Source organism: Vicugna pacos, chromosome 5 (assembly GCF_048564905.1).
Source record: "Vicugna pacos chromosome 5, VicPac4, whole genome shotgun sequence".
Lineage (NCBI taxonomy): Eukaryota > Metazoa > Chordata > Mammalia > Artiodactyla > Camelidae > Vicugna > Vicugna pacos.
Window position 1 is genome coordinate 39,253,278 of NC_132991.1, and position 24,352 is coordinate 39,277,629.

The window sequence follows — 24,352 nt, forward strand, 5'->3', positions numbered from 1 at the left end:
GAACTACATTCAATAACTTGTAATAGCCTATAATGAAAAAGAATATGAAAAGGAATATGTATATATATATATGTGTAACTGAATCACTGTGCTGTACACCAGAAATTAACACAGCATTGTAAATCAGCTATACTTCAATAAAAAAGCTGGGGTTTTTCCTCTATGTTCCCATCAGCACCCTGCTCATAATTCTGTTAGTCTTTCGAAGTTATCTTTTATATGTTTATCCACCTCTCCTTGTCCCCAGAAAGTTATAAGAGCCCTGCAGTAAGGAACTGTGCTATATTGACCTTCAGAGCCCCAGCACTTAGAAAAGTGACTGGCCCAGTAAGCATTCAGTCAATACTAATTGACTAAACAGACTGTCTCATTTCCTCCTGTTGATGGGGAGTTCTGGACCATCTACCGTTCTGGTTGTCCAGGCTGGAGACCTTGGCAACACCCTCCTCTTTTTCCTCTTCTTCTTTTCTACCAACCTTGCCTTTATATTGTTCCAGTTGCCTTCTGCCTGGACACTTGCTATAGATCACCTCCTCGCAGGTCTTTATACCCCCATCTATCCTCGTCTCTGCTGCAAGAGAAGTCTAAAATGGAGATGCGCTCTGGTTACTGTCCTGCTGAAGAACTTTCAATGCCCCATCAACCAAAGAACAAATCCAACTTTCTCAGCAGTACACATGAAGCTTTCCTTCCATGTTGCTCTCCACCAGCCTCTCTACAATCATTTCTTTGTTCACTGTAGCCAAACTTTCAACTCAGAATCACCAACACTCTAGTTACTTCCTAAACACAGAAGGTGGTGATGGGAGAGCAGAGGTCAGTAGATTAGGAAAGCGCACCCTATTTGGCAATTTTTTCAAAAGAGAGAATATGGAGACATGATCATTGTTAAAACTATGATAAAAATATATTTGAGGAGAAACATAAAAGCAAGATAGTGTTTTGAGAAAATTCTCCAGGGAGACACCTTTATTTTTTTTGACAGTTCCCCTAAATAATGGCAGTGTCCCTCCTCTTCAAGTCCCTCCTAGTGCTAAAACTTTCCATCATTATATACTTCACACCTCTGGGCCTCCCTCACTTCCACAAACAAGACCTTCCCAGCCCTCCCTCTTCTCCTTTTTTGACCCAACTAATGCCAGCTCATTTTTTGAAAGCAGATCACATACTGTCATATCTTGAAATATTACCTGCCTTCCCAGGTGGGCTAAGGACTCTTCCTGTTTCCACTGCACTTTGCCATAATTCTATTAAATGTTATATTAAGATTGAATGTCTATTCTCCTCATCCAAAACTATAAATATTTGAGGTCAGGGACTGTGCTCTATTAATCTTTGCAGCCTCAATACCTAGAAGAGTAGCTGGCATCAGCTAGACATTTAATAAATGCTTATTGGCCAAAAGAACAGGCTACTCTATTTTTGCTCTTTGGTTTTTACTTTACTTTGGAGACCAGTCTGGCTTTTAATTGGAAATAACAGGCAGGTGGCAAGCTTCATTCACTAAGGCAGCCATCTATAAAAAATAATGGATGATGAGTGGAATGAACTCTTATCATTGAGAAGCCTAGGCTGCTCCTCCAGCTCCACTAACACAGGGACTGGACTAATGTTCTTTGAGAGTAGATTGTCTTGCTGCTGTTCTTTCAATTTTCACGTAGATTCAATTCAAACAATGGTTCTATATGTTGATTCCCCACAGCAATTGGTCTGGGAAAACAAAGCTGTCTCTAGTAGGGCTGCAGAACTTGGAGTCAAATGGTCTTCTAGCAAGTGAGTTAGCAAATTTTGCTAGTATGGAAGTAGACTTAGGAAAATTTACTTCGACAGAGAATGTTTCCATACGAAATTTTTATTGTCCTAAGATCATTTTTATTATCCCATTACTTCAATCCTCTCCAAGGATTACTCTACATAATAAATTTCAACTTTTCAAGATCTCCTGGGGGAATTTGGCTCCATCTTTTGGCTTAGTCTACAACATGCTCCGTATCTCCCACGGTAAAAAAGGTATGCTTTAGATTTCTTACTGTCTTAATCCACTCTTATGTCATGTGGTTTTTCACTCATTGATGCTCTTAAAAAACAAAGGAGGGATTATGTCAAATTCACTTAGTCTTAATTCTCTCTAATCATTTGGTAGGTGAATGTCCTGACGGTTACCAGTAACGTCCTATCACCTGAAGTGCACACCTGTAGTTTGCATCATGCAAAGGCTACTCCCTTTTCTCCTGGTGTCATTGCCTTGAGTTCCTTTGGGACACCTTTCCCTCTACTCATATTATGTGCTTTAGTTGAGCTGATCTTATCCGTAGCATCAAGGGTAGGCATGTAACCTAAACATAAGCAACTCAACGCAAGCCATGATCGTCGGGCGTCCTTATTAGAGTCAATCTGAACTAATACTGGAAGTGAGGTTTGAGGTAAAATTAAAGAGAAAGCTCTTTCTCTTTTTATGGACTTGGACTTGAATAGATGTAGGCTGGAACTGCTATTGCCATCTTGTTACAATGAGGGGAAAATCTTTCAGAAACTAGAGCCAAAACAGGAAGCAAACCCAAAAGATGAAAAAAGAGAAACTATGATTTCATTGATTGAGTTCCTAAATCCAACCAAATCCAATAACAGGAATACTTTTGAACTTTATAGCTGTGTGAGTTCAACCAGTTATGGTTTTATGGTTGTTGTCATTTACAAGAAAAAAGGCAGTAATTTATGCACCATCAAAAAAATCAGTGGCTAGTATTTGCCAAAGCTAATCACCCCCTTTTTAAAATATGCACCATTTCTCTGTCCTTATCCATTTTTTTCTCATCTTTCTTTTATGCCCTCTAATTTGTCTTTATATATTGCTACAATTGTAGAATTTCAGAGTTAGAATGAATAAGGGATAACAAAGCCAATATGTATTGAGATCCTTGGAAAAGGCACAGTTTATATGGATAAATATCTGTTAAAGTATAGATACATTTAAAAAATTATGTTTGGGATACTACACTATTGATTGACTATATGCTATAAAAGAGATGTTATATGAAGAGAAAATAGGTGTAAATTTGGACTGCATGCTATCATTTCCATCCTGAATGTAAAGAGCTGAATATTAATGAGGCACAGAATGGGAAGTTTTCACAGGGATAATGTCTCTGATTGCAGTTTGAAAAAAAATGGGAGAACTATGTTATTGCATTTTGATACTAGCACTTTCTGGAAAGCAATTAAATTGGTTTGCCACCTCAGTTTTTAGAAAGTAAAAGGTTAGAAAATACAATAAAACTGAACATTTCAGTTCCAAAAAGAACTGAAAGTCATTGGGCTGTGAGATATTTCAAATCATATCCAAAAGCAGGATTTATGGCCCTATGAGTTATGGAAAAGGAAATTGAATTGTATGTTTTATTTTTAAAATACAACCACTAAAAAGGTGTTTCCATGGTAACAAGGTCAGTACCAGTAGCCATTGTAGACCTTCCTTCTTTCTGATAGTGGATTTAAAGATCTTTTTCAAATACCACTTTAAAAGCCGTATGAAAAAGTACAGCTTTTCTGATCATTCATCTGAACGAAAAAATGAGTATTGAATTTCTCATGTTTTATGGATGATAAGCATTCGTGGTTGTCATATTTTCAGAAAGAAGTCTGCCTAACTAGCTACTATGCCAACTCCTGAACATGGGATTTGATTAGCCTGATTGTAGATCTGGACAAACAGAAGTTGTTTGCAATAGTATTCAAACAGAAATAAAAGGCAGCACAGTATTAAAAAAACACAGTTCTTTAACATCTAAATATTGAAAGAGCTAAGTAAATAATCCTTGTTATTAAAAAAACATTCAGACTCAGATAAAATTTGATACCAGCACTAGAGGAAGGTCAAAAAGATACAGGCCACATTCTGTTTACAACAGAAATAAACAGCTCTTTGGCCATAAAAATCAGTTCATTTAGCACCACCAGGAAGTGGTCTCTCCTTCCCCTTTCCTTTGTATCAAGATGCACTACCTATATGACAGTCATTTGTAGCATCTTATCTTCCCCACTGAACTGAGAGCCCCTCAGAGTAGAGGTTATTTTTTTCTCTGTATTCACAGAAGTGTCTCAAATACATTTTGCGTACAGAAGATACTGAAAAAAAAAAGTGAAGACTGAATCATGAAAAATAATGATATAAGGATAACTAAGATAACACAAAATCTTCAGTCTATTTTTAGAAATGTGTCAGTTAAAATGTGCACTAATGACTTTAATCTTCAATCCAAGAGTAGATTTAGACCCTTGTTCACAGACTCACAAATGTTAAATAATAAATCCAAACACCTGGCTCCTAGACCAATTCCTTCAGAATCGCTGCAGGTAGGTCCCTGGCATCAATGTTTTTAAAACCTTGTCAGGTAATTCTAATGTGAAGCCAGAGATGACAATCATTGCATTAAACTGTTCTGCTGGGGCTCAATTAATGACTTATTTATTTACCTCCAACTTCCAGCTACTTGCTTTTTTTCCCCTCAATATTGTCTCATAATACCCTATTAACCAAATCTATAACACTTTTTATTATAACTTAATGATTTATTCTCCAGAATCACTTTTCCTGAGAAAAGCTTCAATTAAAATAGTTGTCTTATACAATTAAAAATTTTAACCAAAAATTATTTATTGTATTCTATTCAATATACTTTTAGCCTTTTGTTGCTATGAATTGAAAACCAGAGCTGAATACAGCACCAATACAACAGGTGCTCAATAAATGTCAGTAGAATTTAATATATGTGTTTGTGCTTCTATGCTTATCTTTCCCAGGCCTGCAAGGCCTTTTTACACCCTTAACTCTCTGGAAAAATTCAGATCCATCTTTCCAAACACCCATATCATATTTCTCTTCCTCTAGGAAGCTCTCCTTAATTCAGACTATTAAGGATTCTCTTCTTTGGTGCTGCCACGGCCCCTCACTTATGCTTCTATTTTGTACTTCTAATACTGTACTGTCATTTCTTTTTCTTTTCTGTTCTAAAAATAAATCCACTCTCCATTCTTGGTTGTGAACAACTTGCAGTAAGTGCTGGCTTATGCCTCTCTGCTCTTTTTCTTTCAGGGCACAGCACAATGGTTAGAAACAATAGGCATTCAGTAAGTGTTTACTAAATGAAAGAATAAATGGCCATGTTGAAGTGAACTAGGTACATTTCAAAAATACTATCACTATGGATTGAACTGTCCCCCCCTAAATTCATATGTTGAAGCCCTAATCCCCCAGTGTGATGGTATCTGGAGATGCGACTTTGAGAAATAATTAGGTTTAGATGAGGTCATAAGAGTGGGACTCTCTTGATGGGATTAGTGCCTTTATAAGAAGATACCAGAGAGCTTGCTGTCTCTCTCACTCTCTGCAATGTGAAGACATAGCAGGACATTAGCCCTCTGCAAGTCAGGAAAAATCCCTCACCAGAATGTGACCATGCTGGCAGCCTCCAGAACTATGAGAAAATAAAATCTGTTGTTTAAGTCACCCAGTCTACAGTATTTTGTTCCAGCAGGCCAAGCTGACTAGTTCAACTGTGAACTAGGATTACATTATTCAAAGAGAATATTAATATAAACATGATAGATATTTATACTTTTCCCTTTTATCAAAATTCTTAAAAAACAAATGTTTTTCAAAGAAAAAACTATATGAAATGCAATTAGTCTAGATACTTTATATTTCCTTTCAAATAAATCTAAGGCATACTTTTTGGTATTTTCCTGCTAAATTAAGAAGCCAGATATAAACATATATAGCAGAAAATGAAATGATTTTGTAGAACAACAATTAAGCAACAGGGAAAAATAAGTTACCTTAGGGACGTCATTATCAATGTTAGCTATTCACCAGGTTTCTTTCTTTCTTCATGGATAACATTAATTGAAGACCCAGCATGTTCCTTGTACTGTATTATGTTATAAATTAATTTTATTTGTGTTATTTAGGATAAAGAAAATATTATTTAAGGTCTCAAGGAAACTCCATAACGTATTATTTATTTCAACAAATACTTATTGTGCATTGTGGGAATTCAATTTTGTGTTTAAAGCCAATTAAGGTAGTTTCATTCCAGCATTCTCTTGGGAATGTGGATATAAACAACCCAGGCCTTATCTGATGAATCTGTTCTATAGTCAAAGCATAAAAACTGTGTAGTTTAGATCAGCAGTGCCCCCACTTTGAATTTCATGGATAAGCAACATTTACAAAATTTGGGGAGCCAATACCAAGTTAGCAGCATTTTATTTGGCTGAATAATAACATAAAAAACAAATAAATACCACTATCAACTATTACCAGCAGTTCACAAATGACAAAGTATTTTAACACAAAATGAAGAATATAATCTTAGCAGAGAATCAAGGGTTTTCAAGTGATTGCATTTCTTTTAATGGAGAAAAACCTGCACTATATTCTTTATTCTTTTCATTTCAGCCTAGACTGGTGAAAACTTTGCTAAGAACAAACCCATCTCTGGGATAGATACAGAAATTTCTGCCATCTACCACTTCTCCTTCTGCTGTCTATCACTGCTCTACTTTGTTCCTGTTTTTCACTATTCAAAATCCCTTCCTTATTTTAATTCTTCCAGCAGGCCATTGAAATAATAAAGTTTAATCCCATCAGCCATGCAGGGTCCAGGGGAAAAATACAGATCTACTTAAACTTAATCACTTCTCATTTTGTCCAATATTAAAGATAAATTATGCTTCTGGTACCATCATTACTTTATATTTCTGTATTTATAATGTGTTATATAAACATCTAAATGATGAGTATAAATCAAATGAAGCAACAAAACTTACATGTGTGGACTCAGTGAAACTACCCTTGCCATTACAATTCCAAGAATCAGAGTTGTTAAAACTGTGGAAACAAGAGAGATCTGCAAAAGAAAATGTAAAGATGTATTGTAAGTAGAATAGACATTATTTTATTGAACAGGTGATTTGTTTTTTACTTGAGTAAACTTATGTGCAGTTTTAAAAATAAAATTCTTTAGTTGTTTATTGCTATAGATTAGTGTTGATAATCTCAGGCATGTAACTTTTTTGTTTTTAAATTGAAGTATAGTTGATTTATAGTGTTTCAGGTGTACAGCAAAGTGACTCAGTTTTATATATATAAAAATATATATATACACACACATACACGTATGTATATATATGTATATACGTATATACAAATTCTTTTTCAGATTCTTTTCCATTATAGGTTATTATAAGAAATTACAAGAACATAGTTCCCTGTGCTATACTGTAGGACCCTGCTGTTTATCTATTTTATATACAGTAGTGTTTATCTGTTAATCCTAAACTCTTAATTTACCCCTCCCTGATCTTTCCCCTTTAGTAACCATAAATTTGTTTTCCATGCCTTGGAGTCTCTTTCTATTTTGTAAATAAGTTTATTTGTATCATTTTTTTTCAGATTTCACATATAAGTGATATCATATGATACTTGACTTTCAGGCATGTAAATTTTTTGTCAGAATCATAGTCTTAGTTTTTTTCCCCCATAATAGAACAAGTATCAAATACAACTATTTCATAAAGTGAAATTATGCTTTCTTTTTCCTTCAGATTCTGTTTCAGTGTTAACTTGTGCTTTTTTTCTAATTGCTTCTTTAGCTTCTGTCTGTATCTTACCCTGCTCCTTCCAACACATCGCCCCACACCCACCCACTCACACATACTTTTGGGGTGCCCTGCTTTTTTCTTTATGCTTTCTACCTCTAGTAGTCTATTTTTCCTATGTGGGTTTGCCCTTTGGTCTTTGTTTCTAAAGTCTTTGCTTCTTCCTCTCTCTTCTGTCACTATTTCAACTGGTTAAAATATAAACTGGTCTGTGTGTATGTGTTCTGTGCACTCATTACATTAGACCTGCATTGCTACTCAATTTTTTAATGGATAAGCATATTTTAGACTTTTTTGTCTGATAAGAAAAATATAATGTACAAAATTGCTTTTATTCATTTTACTGTCATTAATTTTGTTCCCTAGGATGTTAGTTTTTAACTAGAAAGAAGGTTCTATTATGAGTCCTCTAATCCACTGAGATATTAGGAAAGAATCCCAAAGTCATACTGCTAGGAAGTGGCTCGGGGAGCCCAATGTGCAGCCTGACTCTGGATCAGGGCTCCTAACCCCTCTGCTTCACTCATTGGGAGATTTATTTAGATACTTCAATATGACATTTTAAAGGGACATTTAGGGATAAAATGTTCAGTTATTAACAATATGATAGATTATTAGCTTTCTTTTCATAGATTCTTGCCTTCTGCTCTCAGAAGAAAGCATTTATGTCTACGTTAACCATGTGAAATGGAAAATAGTTCAGACATTTCAGATAATTCACCAAAAAAATGCCTCTTAATACACTCTGGTTTATCTCTGTATGCCTGTTAGGGAAGGAAGGCAGAGTGGTCAGAAAACTTTGGAAGACCATCTCCACATTCAGCTCAACCTGAGGGACTTCACAACTGTGGATACACATGAAATATCACAGTGAAAAGTAAAATTAATCAACTGTTGAATTTTTCAAAATAGGATATAAAAAAAATACATGAAAACTCTTTAAATTTTGTTTCACTAGAATACTTGGCATACTGTAGATGCAACACCAATAATATTTTGAGTAAATACAAACATTCCATGAGAGTAAGAAAATAAAATACAGTCAGATAAATGCTAATGCATGAAGATAAGCATTTGTGGTAAGCTGAATATTTATTTGGGTGGTTTCATTAGAAATAAATCATCATTTCTCTTTAGCAAATAAGAATCATAAGTATTGGCCAGACTCCTAACAATTAATTAATCAACATATTGACATTTAAATTCACAGGATGAAAAACGGGCATAATAGACACTGTAATTTACAAAAAAATTTTAAGCCAATGAAGTGATTAATTCTTGCTTCTTAAAGTTAATTTAATTTTAAATTGCTTACTATCTATAAAAATGATAGAACTTTTTTTTAGTAAATTAGACTTGGTTTAAGTAGAGTTCTTTATATCTTCTAAATTTAGTGTGCTGTCTAACATCAGAGAACCTACCTTAAAAAGGAAAAGAAAGGACATATTTATTTCATATTCATCAATTACTTAACCATCAGTTTCCTAAAATAAAATATCAAACACAGCTCACTCTAATATAATTATAAACTAAATGAAACTAAAGATGAATACTGTAATTAAGAACTTGGCCATATAGACAGCAGTTTGACAGAATTAACACAGGTAACAAAGTACATTTCTGTGCCTATTTAAAATGTAAAAATTACCTTTCCAAGCTTTGCTATATCTCGATACAAGGACAAAGGCAGAGTAAAGGCAATGGTGGAAAGCACAATAATGAAATGGCGACCAATAAGCAAGTTTTCAGGATCAACTAAAAACACAATAAATATTATGAAGTGTTAATAGATACGAGTAACACACCAGTGACACAAGAAAACAGTCAAATATTTAATTATAAAAATGACTTAAATAATACAAAATGCTACGTAAGTGACAATTTTGGGTAAATAAATTCCATAAAACTGTCTAAAAATAGAAATAATTCACAAAAATGTAAATACAAAATAACTTAAGGATGAACCTACAGTTCAAATAATGTTATCATATTTTGCATTCAAATTATTTAATAGCCTCCCAGTCAGTTTTCCTGCTTTTATCTTCCTTTGTCCCCTTAGAGTATATTTTTAACCTAGAAATTACAGAGATCCTTTCCAAAGGCTAAAACCATTATGTCACTCCTTGTCTCAAACCCTCTAACGGCAAAGCCCTTCAGTCAGAAAGTAAGCTACATGAGGACAGGATATATTCTGAGGCTTTTTTTTGTTTTTTAACTTCTGTGTCCCAGAAAGATTTGAAGAGTAAAATTTTAAATTTCACAAATCAAGGTTTAGACAAAAATATTCACTATATTTGTGAAAGAAGTGAAGGAAAGTAGACAGAGCAACTTTTTGGATAGGGAAAATGTCATAGGAAAGCTGCTGAAACCTGACGTACATTGCAGACTCCTGGCTTTAATAACAAGGAAATTATAATAGAGTGTGAGTGTGAGAGTGTGTGTGTGTGTGTGATCAAATATAAACAAAAGTAAACACAAAATAAAACATATTTACAAGAATTAATGTATTTTTAAAGCTGGCTAGTCACAGCTTTAAATGAAGCTAACCAATGAAGACACCATTGTTTAATTTTTTAGCTCATATTAAATTCCTTCAGAGTTCATGTCATTTATTTTTGAAACGTTCTCAGTGGTACCAAGTCTGTGTACATTAGTTTCTGCAGACTCTGAAGTCTATAGAAGCCAAGTCTGTCAAATAAGTGAGTGTGGTAAAAAACAAAAACAAAAACAAAAGAGCTATTACTCTGAGAAGTGAGACTGATTTTCTTAAATGGTCAATACACTAACGTACAAGGAAGTTCCAAGATGGGAACTTCAATGTGGCATAAATTTCACACACACATGCACGTGTACACACACAGACACTCAGACACACAGACACACACACACACACACACACACGTATATACCAGAATGGAAATAATTTACCGTGGGTATTCATTCAATTCAGCCATAACTAAACAATCATCTTAACATTGTGAATCAAAACAATAAAACAGGAAGTTCAAGTTCCAAAAACCTTGAACTCAATTATTTACATAGTTCTCAGTGAACATAATTTGAATTAAATTATTTGTGTATCTGGTCTTTGTATCCCTTCAAGCCATTTGCTCTACAAATATGTTTGGTAGAAAATATATTTCCTTCTACTGGGAAAATTCACAGCCCTAGAGCATGCAGGAGCCCAGTAACTGAGGGTCTCCATCAGCATAAAGGACTTTTTTCCCTAACGATCCAATGCTGAGATCTATTACCTACATGTGTCTTTTAACAGAAATGTGCCTGAACAAGGATTTTAAATGTTTAAACAATAGTAAAGAAAATTGAACATTGAAATTTTTTTAAACATTTTTACTGATTTATAATCATTTTACAATGTTGTGGAACATTGAAATTTTTGAAAAATTTCAAAATCATCTACACACACTACTTCTAATAATTATTTCTCATTACTTTAACTTGTATCAAGAACCAAGGCTTTGGTTAACTGAGAAAAGTAAAAGCAACTGTCCACTTGCCAGTCTAAGACATTGGTGATATATTTCAGGGGAAAAATATGACTTTGCTACGGATTTTCCTTACTTCTAAAAATAATTTGGCTTTACAAGACATACAAACAAACCACACATGATAAACTATCCCATTTAACAACTATGAGAAAACTGTGATAAGAATCAAGTGTGCTCTTTGTTATGTGACTTATTTTTTTAAAAGTCATTTTTGATGATTATAAAATTAACAACCAGGAAGGGGGTTTCAAAGGAAACTTCAGACTTCTCTATGATGTTTTATTTTTATGAAGAGTATGTATTCATATATTATTTGTGAAATTAAAAATCAGTAAGTGATCAAAATGTTTCAGAGAAAATTAAATTAATTGTGGTCTATCTCACTTGTACAGCAGATACTACATAGAATACTGAACTACCGTTAAAGTAAATAGGACAGATCTCTATATTTTGATATGAGAATGTGAAGAGGCATGTTATAACACAAGACATACAGTGTTATTTATAAGAATGTCTGAAGTTTCATGCATCCTTAAAACTCTGAAGCATACATTAAAAAGGAAGAAAAAAGGAAAGAAGGAATGAACTCTTAGAAGGATTGTCCTTCCTTGGTTGTCTCAAAAAAAGGAGATTATGAGTATGTCCTATCTTCTCTATTTTGCTTAGCTGTGTTTTCTAATATTGTCCTCACACATATGTATTACTTCTCAAATAAGAAAATAAGGTGATAAAAAGCTTTTTTCTAAATCATAATGCTCTTTTGAAAAACTGAAAAATAACAAAGAAAATAAAAATCCCATGTGTCCCACAATTAAAAGATAACCACAGTTTATATGTGAATATATTTTTCTTATTTTGTCCTTATTTATGGAAATAGATATTTTACATAATTGACATTATTTTGTATATAAGGTATACATTCTTCTCATTTTCTTTCGCATTCTATCCGCTCACATGATCTCAGTTTATGAAAACATGATTTGGAGGTTGGGGGCTAGGACAGCAACTACAGACGACAGGTAACGATGCTGGGTAAGCCTTCCCTATGCAAGGCCTTGTTTGTGTTGTCTCTCCTGTTTCACACATTAATTCTATGAAGCAGGTGATACTCTAATTCATAACTTAGTGATGAGGGGCTAGAACTCAGAGAGGGCATTAGCCTTCTCAAGTTCACACAGCTAGCAAGTAGTAGGTCTGTGATTTGATGCTCAAATGTCCCTGGTTTTAGTTTCCACTAAACTCTGTGAGAGGAGTAAGTTTTAGGTTTCGTTTTACTCTGTTTGGATGTCTCTAGAATGACTGATTCATGCACTAAGAGGAAAGGTGTTTTTGCATCGGTTTCAACGATAAAACAACTATAGAGTTAAGTCACTACGAAATGGGGATTATGTGGCTTGGATGAGGAACTCTTCAAAGAAAAAGACTCATGATCTCTGAATTATTCCAATAGCCCATGATATGGTAAAAGGGCCAACAGGGAGTGGGGTAGTGGCATGCTGAAAAGTTCTGCTTGAAATGTTCGTGGCAGCTTTTTCTTTGTTTTTAATAGAAGTATAGTCGACTTACAGTGTTGTGTTAATTTCTGGTGTACAGCATAGTGATTCAGTTGCACATACCTATCTTCCTCTTCATAGTCTCTTTCATTATAGGCTATTACAAGGTATTGAATATAGTTTCTTCCCTGCATAGTAGCTTTTTCATAATTACATGAACCTGGAAACAATCTCAGTGTCCCTCAACTGGATGACAGGTAAACTGTATTCATCCACGTAGTGGAATATTCCTCAGCAATGAAAGATAAAAGAGCAAACTACTGATACACCCCAAAACACGGATGTATCTCAAATGCACTATACTAAGTGAGTGAAGTCAAGCTGCAAAGGCTACCTACTATATGATGCCATTTATTAGGCATTGAGGGAAAAGCCAAAGTAGGAAGAAAAATCAGATCACTGACTTCCAGGGGCTGGAGATGTGGGTAACTTTGATTATGAAGGGGAACAGGGAAATTTGGGGGGCGGGATAATGGAATTGGACTGTATTTTGATTGTGGCCATGGTTGTATGACTGTATGCATTTGTCAAAACTCACAGCACTACACATTAAAAAGGGCTAATTTTACAATATTAAATATCTTAATACAAATCGTGGGGACAAAGGTCAGTTTGCTTATTTAAGAAATGGTGTAGCACAAATAGTACCTATGTAGCATAAAATATTAAAAAAATAAAGTATTCAAAGTATATAAATAATAATTTATTAAACAGTTAAATAAGAACAAAACTATATTTAAAAGGACATTAATACTTAAGTATCAGACTGGATCATAGATGTTACTAGATATTTGAAGTCACTCAATTGCAACATTTGCAAATATTTTACTTTAAAATTATTATGAAAAAATTTTTTATGGACCACATTAACTGTGAATAACTATATAAAATAAACTCATTGACTTACCTCCAGGGATTCTCTGGAAAACTTTGCTCAAAGTATCTCCAGTTATTATGTTGTAACTTATCATAGCTAAAAGCATAATTAAAATAATACAGTCACCAACAAGCCATCACATATTTCATCTTGAATATTTTGAAAGTAATCTGTTATCACTTCCCAAATATCGGCATAATCTTACTTTCAAGTATATATTATAATAACAATTATGTACAACTTTAAAAATAACTAGACAACAGATTTATGGGATAATATCAATTTGTATTACAAAAAGATTTTCATTTTACAAATCGATTCTTTCAGAATCAATCTTTAAATAATAGTGAGTTTTGGTAGTCATTTAAAATGGAATTCGTTTTGTTATGAAATCTCAGTTTCTAAACACGGTTTTAGGAACACATGTATTGCTCAAAGTGAGGAACAACAATAGAAAATTGTGAAGGCTCCAAAATATCCCCTCAGTTAATAAAGTAAGATTTGGGGAAGATATATCCTTAGCCTTCTGTGTAGACAGAAGGAACCAGTGGTTTGAACAATAGCTTCTGCGTTACTAATTTTAAAATGAAGTCAATTTGGCCATTGGTTAATGTTAACATTTTACTTATTTAAGAAGTGCTAGGTGCAAACTTTAAATAGCATGTTGACCTTGTACATCATGTCCACAGATCCTTAGGTTTTCGAAAAATATTTCAGCCCCAGAAGAAATCTATTATTTCTTTCATTCAGTGTAATACCAGCTCATTCTATTTTTCACCAAACTAGGGAATTATAACCATTAACTGAATGAAAATCACCCTCATTTTATTTCAATGAAATATGTAGAATACCAACGAAAAGAACCAGAAAACAAGGGGAAAACGGCTAAAGATAAACACTTCACGTGGAAAATATTTCAACCGCTAGTATTCTTTAATGACTATTTAATGACTATTAAAACTATTCTATTCAGAAATGGCTGTGTGTTTATGCAAATAATTACAATATTCATTTTTGCATTCATCTTACCTATGAAAGGATATAAAAATTGTAGAACTGAGAGTAGGAGATATCCTGGAAAGCCAAAAGTTTTATTGACCAAAGACTGGTAAGTGTCTGTTCCAGAGAGGGCCCCTCCTTTTATCAATAAAACAAGGGAAAAGTCTGTGGCAAAAATAACCATTAAACAAATGTCAGATTATATTTAATATAAAGGTTTTCTTTTTATGTTTTGACTTAAAGAAAAAGAGAAACTTTTAAGAAGAATTTAATGCTACAGTAATTTAGCATGGCAAGGCTTACTTTCTTTTCATAAAACATTATGTTTCATGAAACTGTACTGTTTCGTTATATGTTTTTCAATTGAGATGCAAAGATACGTAACATATCCATGCAATGAACTGGACAGAAGAGGGTATGAAGACCAGAGTTAAAGCTTTGGTTTCCCATTTTACTTTCCTAACCTAACCAGTGCAACAACTATTAACAAGACGTGGCTCAACTGTCCAAGCAATAGAAAATAGTTATTAATCCAATATTTCACAGGCATTCAACGCTTAAAGACTGAAAATAAAAAATGCTGTAAGCATTCAGAAAAAAAAAAGATTTAGAAGAATCAAGTCGTGTGTTTATAACAAAGTACTACTAGTAACTTTATTTTATAGTTATTATGGTTAAGAGAGCACTCTAAGAATTGTTTTTTAATTTACATTTAGATGTTTAAGTTCCAGTTTTGGAGTTTAAGCTGAAGATACAAATACACAGAAATTACATAATTAAAAGTTTATCTCTCTCTCTTTTTTCATTTAACTTGGTGTTTTTTGAACACCAACTGCTGTATTGGGTACACAGTTACTGCTTTTTCTTTTTTCTCACTCACACTTCCAAAATTCACAGCTGAATTTTTGATCCTTTAAGTTATTTGGAAATGTATTTGAAGACAAAGAAGAAAAGACAAATTATGAGTCCCCCCTGCTTCACTGAAACTTCTTTCACCAAGTTCATCCATGAGCTCCAAGTTGATAAATCCAACTGATACCTCCTAAATCTCAATCATATTTGCATTCAGGAGCATTTTTCCTCTTTATCATTCCCCTCTTTCTCAACCATCCTCCCTTGGCCTTTGTGACATCACTTCCTCTTGGATTTCCTCCTACATTTTGGGCCAATTATACTCAGTTTTTCTCCAGTTTCTTTAACTCTCTTCAAACCCTGTATTCTTGGGCTTTTTCCTCATTTTTCAAGATATCCTACTGTCATCTTAGTCATGCCTGTGGTTTCAATTTTCATACAGATGTTAGTAACCCTCAAATTTGTATCTTCAGCCCAGATTCCTCCAAAACTCCAGATTTCTACATCTAGCTGTCTAATAAATATTTTACCTTGGAGATCTCATAGGCATCTTGATTTTAAATGTCCAACTTCTAATTTATATATTTGTTCGGGAACCTGCTTCTGTATCCACATTTCTCCAAACTGTGAATAATATCAACAGAAACCTGAGAATCGCCCTAGAGTTCTCATTATCCATCACCTTCGATATTCCTTTAGTCACCAAATTCATTAACTACTGCATCATAAATTATTCAACTCTGTCTCCTATTTCCAGTCTCTAACCTGCTTAATCTTAGGGTTTAGGCCTTTATCACTTCTCACCTGGATTACTGCAAAAACTCCTAATAGTTCTCTCCACCAATCTGGCCCCCGATCAAGACACTTGTTGGCATCTCCTCCCTACTAAGAGTTTCTTGACATTCTCCCTCTATCAGATGAATCTGACCACAGCATTAATCTCACCATGCCTTCTGCTTAAAATCCTCCTGGGGAATCCTCTGATGCCTCTGGATAAAAATCAACTCCTTTTCATATTTTTTTCCAGAAAAAAATCATTTATTTGCTGTGGGATCTTGGGTGAAGGACTTGACTTTCCTGAATCTCACATGCAAAGTAAGGCAATAGCCCAGCCTTGAAGAGTCTGTGTGCAGGATGATGTTTAAATGCCCACCACTATGCCTGGCATGCTCTAGAGGCTAAAGGAATGAGAACTTGTGCTATTCTTGGTTATTATCTATAGGCTGCAAATGGTGGTGGAAAAAGCCTTGTATTTGAAGTCCGATGGTAATGGTAAAGCACTAGCAAATACTTCACAACAGTTTATGTGCGTCAGGCCTTCTCCTAAATGCTTTATGTATATTAACTTGTTTAATCTTCACAACAACCCTAGGTAGGTGCTATTATGATGTCCCATTTAGGAAGAGTCCTGGCAGTCTAGCCCCGGAATCCATGCACTTAACCAAAACCTCAACTCTGCTGCCAGTAACTGCAGACTCTGGGCAAATCATTTTAACTTATTAAAGTCTCAATTTCCTCCTCCATAAAAATTAGAACATGAATACCTACTTCATGGAGTCAGGAGATAAAGTATAGTGGCTGCATTATGCTCAGCATTGAGCTAGTCCTCAGGAAATGGTAATGATTATCATTACATGGGAATCTTCATAAATGCCTCTGCAAACCTAACTTCGTCTCTTTCCACTTACGAACATCAACCCTACACTTTGGCCAGACTGAATCACTTATACAGTTCTCCTCTGCATTTCCACATTTCCATCTGCTTAGAGTACCCTTTCATCTTCTTTGCTCACTCACATTTTTCCATTAACAGTCAGCGAAGGTGTCTCTTTCTCCTCCAAACATGCCTGCACCCTTAAAGCTGGGTTAAATGCCAGTATCCCTATTGTGCACATATTTGTATTATGGTATTTTTCATGAAACATTATAATTATGTGGGGTTTTTTTCCTGCCTAACATACTACAGTGTGAGCTTCATGTAGGCAGGAATAATGGTCTTCATTGCTATAATGGCAGCAGTGTCAGTGAATATTTGTTGAATGAATCTATGATCAGTATAGCAAGATGGCTAGACGTCTACATATCTGATTCAGATTTAACATGATAAATGACCTAATACATATATTTTAAAATATTCTGCAAGCACAAATGGCATAGTAATTAATTCTATGTTCTTTGTTCAAAACTAAGAAAAGCTACACAGAAGAGTTGAGGAGTGCTTTGAAATACTTCAAACAGGTTTTCACCAGGTAGTGAAATAAAAAAAATGTCAAGCAGGGGGACTGTCCGTGGAACGTCAGTGTGAAGGCATATTCTACATGTGGGGAATGCAATAGTCCAGAACGGCTAAAACATAAATCCCACACATCGCAGTGTTGGTGACAGGGTGAAAGAAGTCAAATTAGTGGGGAGATGAGACAAAAAATGTAGACAGTGGCTGAAACATGCGAGGATTTAAATGCAATATATTTTTTTCTGTTGTCATTATAGGGTGTTGACATGTCTTGAGTGGGGGCGTAACAGAGACCATGCTGAAGTTTTACAAAGATAACTCCTGCAACAATATGGAGGACAGATCAGGAAGTAGACAGATGCTAAAGGCAGGAAAACTCAACAGCAACTTACTGGCTGAGAAAGAGAATCAATGAGGACTTGAGTAACAGGAGGTAACCAGTTTCATAGATATTGTGAAGTTTTGGTGAAGAACTGTATGCTTGGGATGAGAATGCTTAACTTTATAAAAGTTCAAAATGTATTGCTTAAAGTTAACAACTTGCTAAGAATTTGGTTAATAATAAATGTTTTCATCTACTTGTTAAATATGAGCTATAAATAAATTTCTTTAAAAAGTTTTAAGAATCTCAAACATCAATCCCTGTAACATTTTGATCTCACTTTAAATATATTTTATGCAAATCTTAGATAATCTGTGAATGAATCTGTGTTATTTAAGAGGGAAATTTTCTTTTCCATCATTATGTATGCTTGGACAATAAAAATTATTTTACTCTTATCAACAAATATGAGAATCTTAAAGCAAATTAAAATAAAACTATTTGGTGTAAATATTTACAATTCTTCCTCGTTCCCCAACATTTCACAAACATGAAAACAGAACTTAGAAACACTACTTGTTGAACTGGACATACCTCATTTAAAAAGCCAAAGACTTTAAAAAGACAAAAGAATAATTGTAGAAACAAACCACTGTATAATTATAGCGTCAATTTAAAGAACAATTCAATATTATACCCCAATTTGTAGATTTTGCTCTTAAAAGCCTAATTTCGAAATAAAATGAAAAGAAAAAAAGAAAAAAAATGAATCACAGTCTACAATTTTTTTTTGCATCTGTGTGGTCATCCTTTATTCATCAAAATCATTTAAGGATTTTTATCTTGCAGTTTAATTAATAAGAGTAACTAACTTCCACGGATTAGTAATTTTGCAATATATGGCTTTGCAAAGAATTGCTCATAGTCATTGCTGTAGGTTTATGTATAGCATCAGTTGAAAAAGTTATTCACATTGTGATCTATGGATGTATAATGTGACTTGGCTTTAAGAAGCTATTCATTCTCCTCAAGTATTGATTGAATCCTTAGGTGGTATATATTTTAAAATTTTCTCTATCTAATGGTTTACAATGTGCATAAATGTTTACAATGCACTTAGATAAGCCCTGGTTATTACACTTGGGGGGAAATGAATTATTTGTCAGTGCTGATTGACTGGGAAAGAGGAAATTAAAAATGACAAGGGCAAATCCTTGAATGAAATTTTTAGTGTAATAAATGCTCTCATGAATAAAATGCAATTTTTAAATACCAGCAACTCTGAATAAGCACAAAGTAATGGGTTCCACGTTACCAAGTTATGGGTCTTAAGCTAGAAATTAAGAGCTGTAAAAACTAAAAGCAGCTCAGGTTTGGGGAGTCGGTGTGGTGAGAAGAATCAGGGAGGAAGGGAGCCAGGGCCTCTGCAGCTCTGACTTTGCTATCTACCACATGCTTTACTTTCTTTCTCAGCCTAAGGAAAAACAGCCGAATTACAGGCTGCGTTTGGAAACCTGAGGTTTTGTGAGGGATGGTGTCTTGGTCAGGGTCTCCAGAAGCAGAGCTGAGGCAGAGATTCTTAGGCGAGGGATTTCAGGGAGCACTCCCAGGAGAAGGGGAGTGAAGGGACAGGGCAGGGAGAGAGCTCAGCAGGGATGTGGTCTTAGGTGGAGACCAGCTGCAGCCTTGCCCAGCATGAGCTGGGCACCCTGAGCTCCAAGTGCACCACACATTGGTTCCTCCTGGATGCAGGGAAGCCAGCTTTGGGGCTTCTGCCAGTCAGTCTTTGACTGAAGGCTGTGGGGAAATGGTGGCTGGGGTTCATGACCTCACAGGAAGGTGATATCACTGAGGCCCAGGTCCCCACTCTGGAGAGGGAGACAGCTGAGGTGTTCTGCATTCCCTGGGGACAGACATCAAGGTGGTCCCACACAGTGGCCACCACTGCAGGGGAGTGTCTCTTTGTGATTGCTGTACACAGATACGCGCACACACACACAGACACACATACACACACAGTGATTCTAAGGTAGAGGGAAGAACTTGCATTTGTCATGAGGTGAGCTGGTGGGATGACGGGGCAGGGGTGAGAACATCAGGAGGGGAGATGACTGAGAGTTGTAACGCCTGCACTTAAACGGTGGAGTGGCCAAATCTGGGTGTGAATGAACATGTTACATGAAAAGTGAGAAGCAGAACAGAAGAAAGGATACCGAAGCACCTTACTGCTGCACTTGAAGACGGTGGCAGGCAGGGAGCCCGGGCCGACAAGGGCTGGGTGGGGAGGGAGTGGTGACCCAGGCTGGCTGAGCACCAGGGCTCTCGGTGTCCCCTGCACCAACAGAGCTGGAAAAGGTTGTTCATTAGTGTGCACCTGCCCATGGTTTTTTCAGGAAAGGAGTCCCTGAAGTCTACATTTTGAGAGGAGAGTCTCAGCTTTAATCAATCTTTAAAATGACTCCCTCATCTACCACGTTCTGCATAAAGTGAAAAAGGCACATGAAAAGGATTTGGGCCTGGTAATATATAATGCTTTTCTAATCTGTTCAGAGGATTAGCAAGAAAAGAAAATCTCTTCAGACATAAATGTCTAAATTCTTCAGGATCCTTTGATGCACTTTTTAATTGGAAAATTCAGTTACAGGATGTGTGTGTGTGTGTGTGTGTGTGCGTGGGTCGGTGGGTGTGGGTGTGTGTGCATGTAAAACAATTCTTGCACAATTTAAGTTGCAGGAATAAGCAATTAAATAGTATTTTACCTGTGATATACGAAACCCAAAATAGAAGCAATATTCCCAGAGGAAAGCCAGCTTGGTTCATCGAATAAGGCAATCCTGCAAAAAACATAAAATACCCCACCCATCACATTAATAAAATATACAGAAATACAGATATTTCCCCCCAATTCCTATACATAATAGGCTAAGTAAATTGGCACGCTTATATCACATAGTCACAAACAGTGCATAGGAATACTAAAGTTAAATGTTAGCATATTAATACCTATTTCAGAATAAAATATTGTAAGTTAAGGACTTGTCAAGAAAGCAAGTTGATAAAATGGAAGAGTAAGAATTAGAAAGCATCAGATGAATAACAGATGCCAGTTCACATGAGAAATGTTCACTTCAGGGTCAGGGGGACAAATAACCTAGAATCTGTGGAGGGTAATGACCCAGGGCTGTCCGTGCTCTCTTCACATGCTGGCTGGGAAAGCAGAGCCGGTAATGAGAGGGTAGAAGGGTTATGAGCTATGAGGAAAGAGCAACTCTGGGGTCAAAATGGGCAACCCTGTAGGAAAAGGAGAGGCAAAAATATATTTTATAAAGCTGATGGGGGTAAGTAACATTATTTCTTATGAAGTTCTCTGGAAATGGGCAATTTTACATTAATCACAATATAATATTTAAAATAAAACATCTTTAAAATATTTCCATCCAGGATTTGTATTCTCTGAAAAATTCCCCCCGAAAAAAATCTGCTGAGCCTAATTAAAAGGTACTTTTTAAAGTTGCTGACACGGATCAGCTTAAATTGTTCATATTAGGAATGAGCTCTGGAATTTTGCCCAAACCTCCGTGGTACATTGAGGCAGAATTTCAAACAAGCCTTTGCCAGTACTTCCTACTACTTTGCCTCAGGTTCCTAAATTTTATCCACCATTTGAAAAACAAATTGTCTATATATGGAAAGTAAAATCAAGAAACACATCAACTTGTGAAAGTTAAGAAAAGTAATACTATTTAATTGCTTATTCCTGCAACTTAAATTGTGCAATAATTGTTTTACATGCACATACACCCACACCCACAGTCAATCCAGATGACTGACTAAAATGTCAAAACTTTATAGGAAAAAGTAATATTCTCAATGAATATTTATAGGGTTTTGTTTGGTCTCTGCTTTTTCTAAAATCGGATGTTTTCAAATAATAAAAAGAATAATAAGCACTAAAAAAAACCTGCCTTTATTATTATAATGCCATGCACTTAATTTTGTCAGAATTTTTCCCTTGCTTCAATTTGGGAAAATATGAGCTGCTCATTTCTTTCAATTCTGACTATTTGTCTCCTTTATTAAAAAAAAAAACATTTAACCAATTTCTATGTATTGATTACATGATATTTAAAATTAATGTATCATAGTAAGTTTGTACTTTAAAGTTTAACACTACATAAATGGGTAAGGAAATACTGCACAGATTTAATTTTTCACAAGATTGTTATGTTTTCACATTAAATTTTTGTACCTCCAATACTTCCAAATACCTGGAGGTTTTACACTTCTAGAAGGTCATACAGAGGTGATTCAAGTAATGGTGGTCACTCCAGGAAAAGGGGAAAAAAATTAATTAGCTAACGTTATCAATTGATCATGAAGCCTATGGAAAAAAAAATCAGCATCTCCCATTGTCAGCTTCACCTTAATCTACCACATGTAGAGGATGCTCTAAAACATGGAAAGAGTATGAATCACAACCCTCAGCAGAAAAGACTGATGTGTGCACACTGTTACATTGGAAGAAAGGAAAGACGTTTATGGGGAAAAAATTACCAATTTTATAATTAAAGATTTTTTCCTTTAAAAATAATCTAAGAATACTACCAACACAATAAATGTTTTAAACTGAGACTTGTTACTCAAAAAAAAAAAAACCAAAAACCAAAAAACAAAAAACTTACCTATGATACCAGATCCTATAATCGAGTTGACAACATTAAAAACAGCAGCAGACTGACGACAAGTTTCCCCTTTGTGCTTATGCTCCGAAACGAGGGTCTCTCTGTCATCTAGATCGCTCTATATATAAAATAGCAATTAAATACATATTGACTAGCTCAAAAAAATCATAAAATTATGACAAATACGCAGTGTAAGAGACTAACACGAAATCAGTAGTAATAAGTAATGTCAATAATGATAAGAAAATAATGATGAGGATGATAATGAAGAGTAACAATAATACCTAGTAATTCAACAGAACTTTATAAATAAACGCCATCCTAAAGTGCCCTGATCACAAGCTGCGCCAAGTTCTCGGACTGCTGCATGAAATCCTTGAGTACAGGATCTCTGAGGAACCAATGACGTGATTTTGTGAAATTAAAGGGGTTATATGGAAAAACGCCTCCCAAGGAAAAAAAAAAAAGTCACATCAAGGCAAAACTTTTTCTCCTGGAGAACCTTCCGCGGTGCTAAATCAAGACACCAAATGAAGACAGCTAAACCCTGTTGTAGGGTGAATGAAACTTGAAGGGACCTGCCTTCACAACCCGCCCGTCTCCAGCGTTACCTGCGGCGGGACGACCCGGCGCTGCCCCTGGTAGCCCATGTTTGCACCAGCGCCCTCGTAGGTGGAAGGTTCGCGGCCCTGGGTGCTGGACGCTGGCGGAAACAGCCTCCTCCGCGACCTCCCAGGCCGGGGTCAGCGCGCGGCTGGAGAGTCGGGTTGGGAGGCTGCGCGGACGCCCCCGCCCCCTCCTCCGCGGGCTGCGCGGGCTGCCGCCGGAGCTCACTTGGCTCGAGCAGCCCTCCGCAGTTTTTCTGCGGAGCTTGCGGAGCCAGGGGCACCTTTCTCCTCAGGCGGAGATGCTACAGGGTGTGTCTGATCCGGCAGCCCTCTCTCCCCGCACCCTCCCTGATTTTACCCTCCCTTCCAACCTCCAGCTGCAAAGTACGGTTTGTTCCGCCCGCGATGACCTGCCCAGATTGTACACAGAGTTAAGACGGACTAATTTAGTCCATCCCAAGTTAGCTGCTCCTTGGCTGGAGTCTGATGTCCAGGTAAGATCGCAGTAGCACCCCTGCTCCCACGGAACATCTCTATTACCACCTCCTCGTGCTCCTTACACCTCTTTTATGTCAGAGATAACAGATGAAAATGTAGAACATTTAAATGGAAAATAAAAAACTTCTCTAGAGTTTTAGCAAACCTGATTGCTAAGCATGCTTTGGTCAAATGTTTCCAGGTGACTTTTCGGAAAAGGAGATTTACACAAAGGAAAGGAAGATGGATTGATAATGGAATCGCATAACGAAACTTAAAAGCGAGCGGAGTGGGGTGTCAGGGGATGGAAAGGGAAAGGCATTTAGGTATCTGAGCTACAAAGAATCTTAAATGACCCTTTTTTCACCCGTCTTACCTCACAGATGAGGAAACAGGCCCAGAGAATATTCAATCACAAAGAGACAGAATACATAAAGAACAGTTTCAGGGATAGTAAGAGGTGTAATAAAACATCTACTTACCAAATAAAGAAGTTTTTTTTCATAAACATTTATTTAAAATTATGAAACATGCAAAAACCAGAGAAAAACCTAAAGAGAATTATAAACTTCATATATTCT

The 24,352-nt window shown here is 35.7% G+C and overlaps 1 protein-coding gene across 7 annotated transcripts in view; it reads right to left on the reverse strand.

Annotated features, from left to right (window-relative positions):
- The window catches only part of SLC38A11 (solute carrier family 38 member 11), a 47,796-nt gene extending 23,797 nt beyond the window's left edge, over window positions 1–23,999 (reverse strand). For 3 of the 7 annotated variants that reach the window (XM_072962092.1, XM_006202212.3, XM_072962094.1), the window contains exons 1-7: window positions 23,298–23,380; window positions 22,687–22,804; window positions 20,764–20,838; window positions 14,628–14,762; window positions 13,629–13,694; window positions 9,308–9,414; window positions 6,829–6,908 (exon numbers count right to left, since the gene is read on the reverse strand). In XM_072962092.1, coding sequence (XP_072818193.1) covers window positions 6,829–6,908; window positions 9,308–9,414; window positions 13,629–13,694; window positions 14,628–14,762; window positions 20,764–20,838; window positions 22,687–22,804; window positions 23,298–23,336 — 620 coding nt within the window. In that variant the 5' untranslated portion in view covers window positions 23,337–23,380. Of the gene's footprint in view, window positions 1–6,828; window positions 6,909–9,307; window positions 9,415–13,628; window positions 13,695–14,627; window positions 14,763–15,477; window positions 15,586–15,636; window positions 15,693–15,979; window positions 16,062–20,763; window positions 20,839–22,686; window positions 22,805–23,297; window positions 23,381–23,937 lie in introns of those variants that run through there. The other 4 variants (XM_072962091.1, XM_072962095.1, XM_072962096.1 and 1 more) reach the window with 4 other exon arrangements.
- Between the last annotated feature and the right edge of the window lie 353 nt (window positions 24,000–24,352).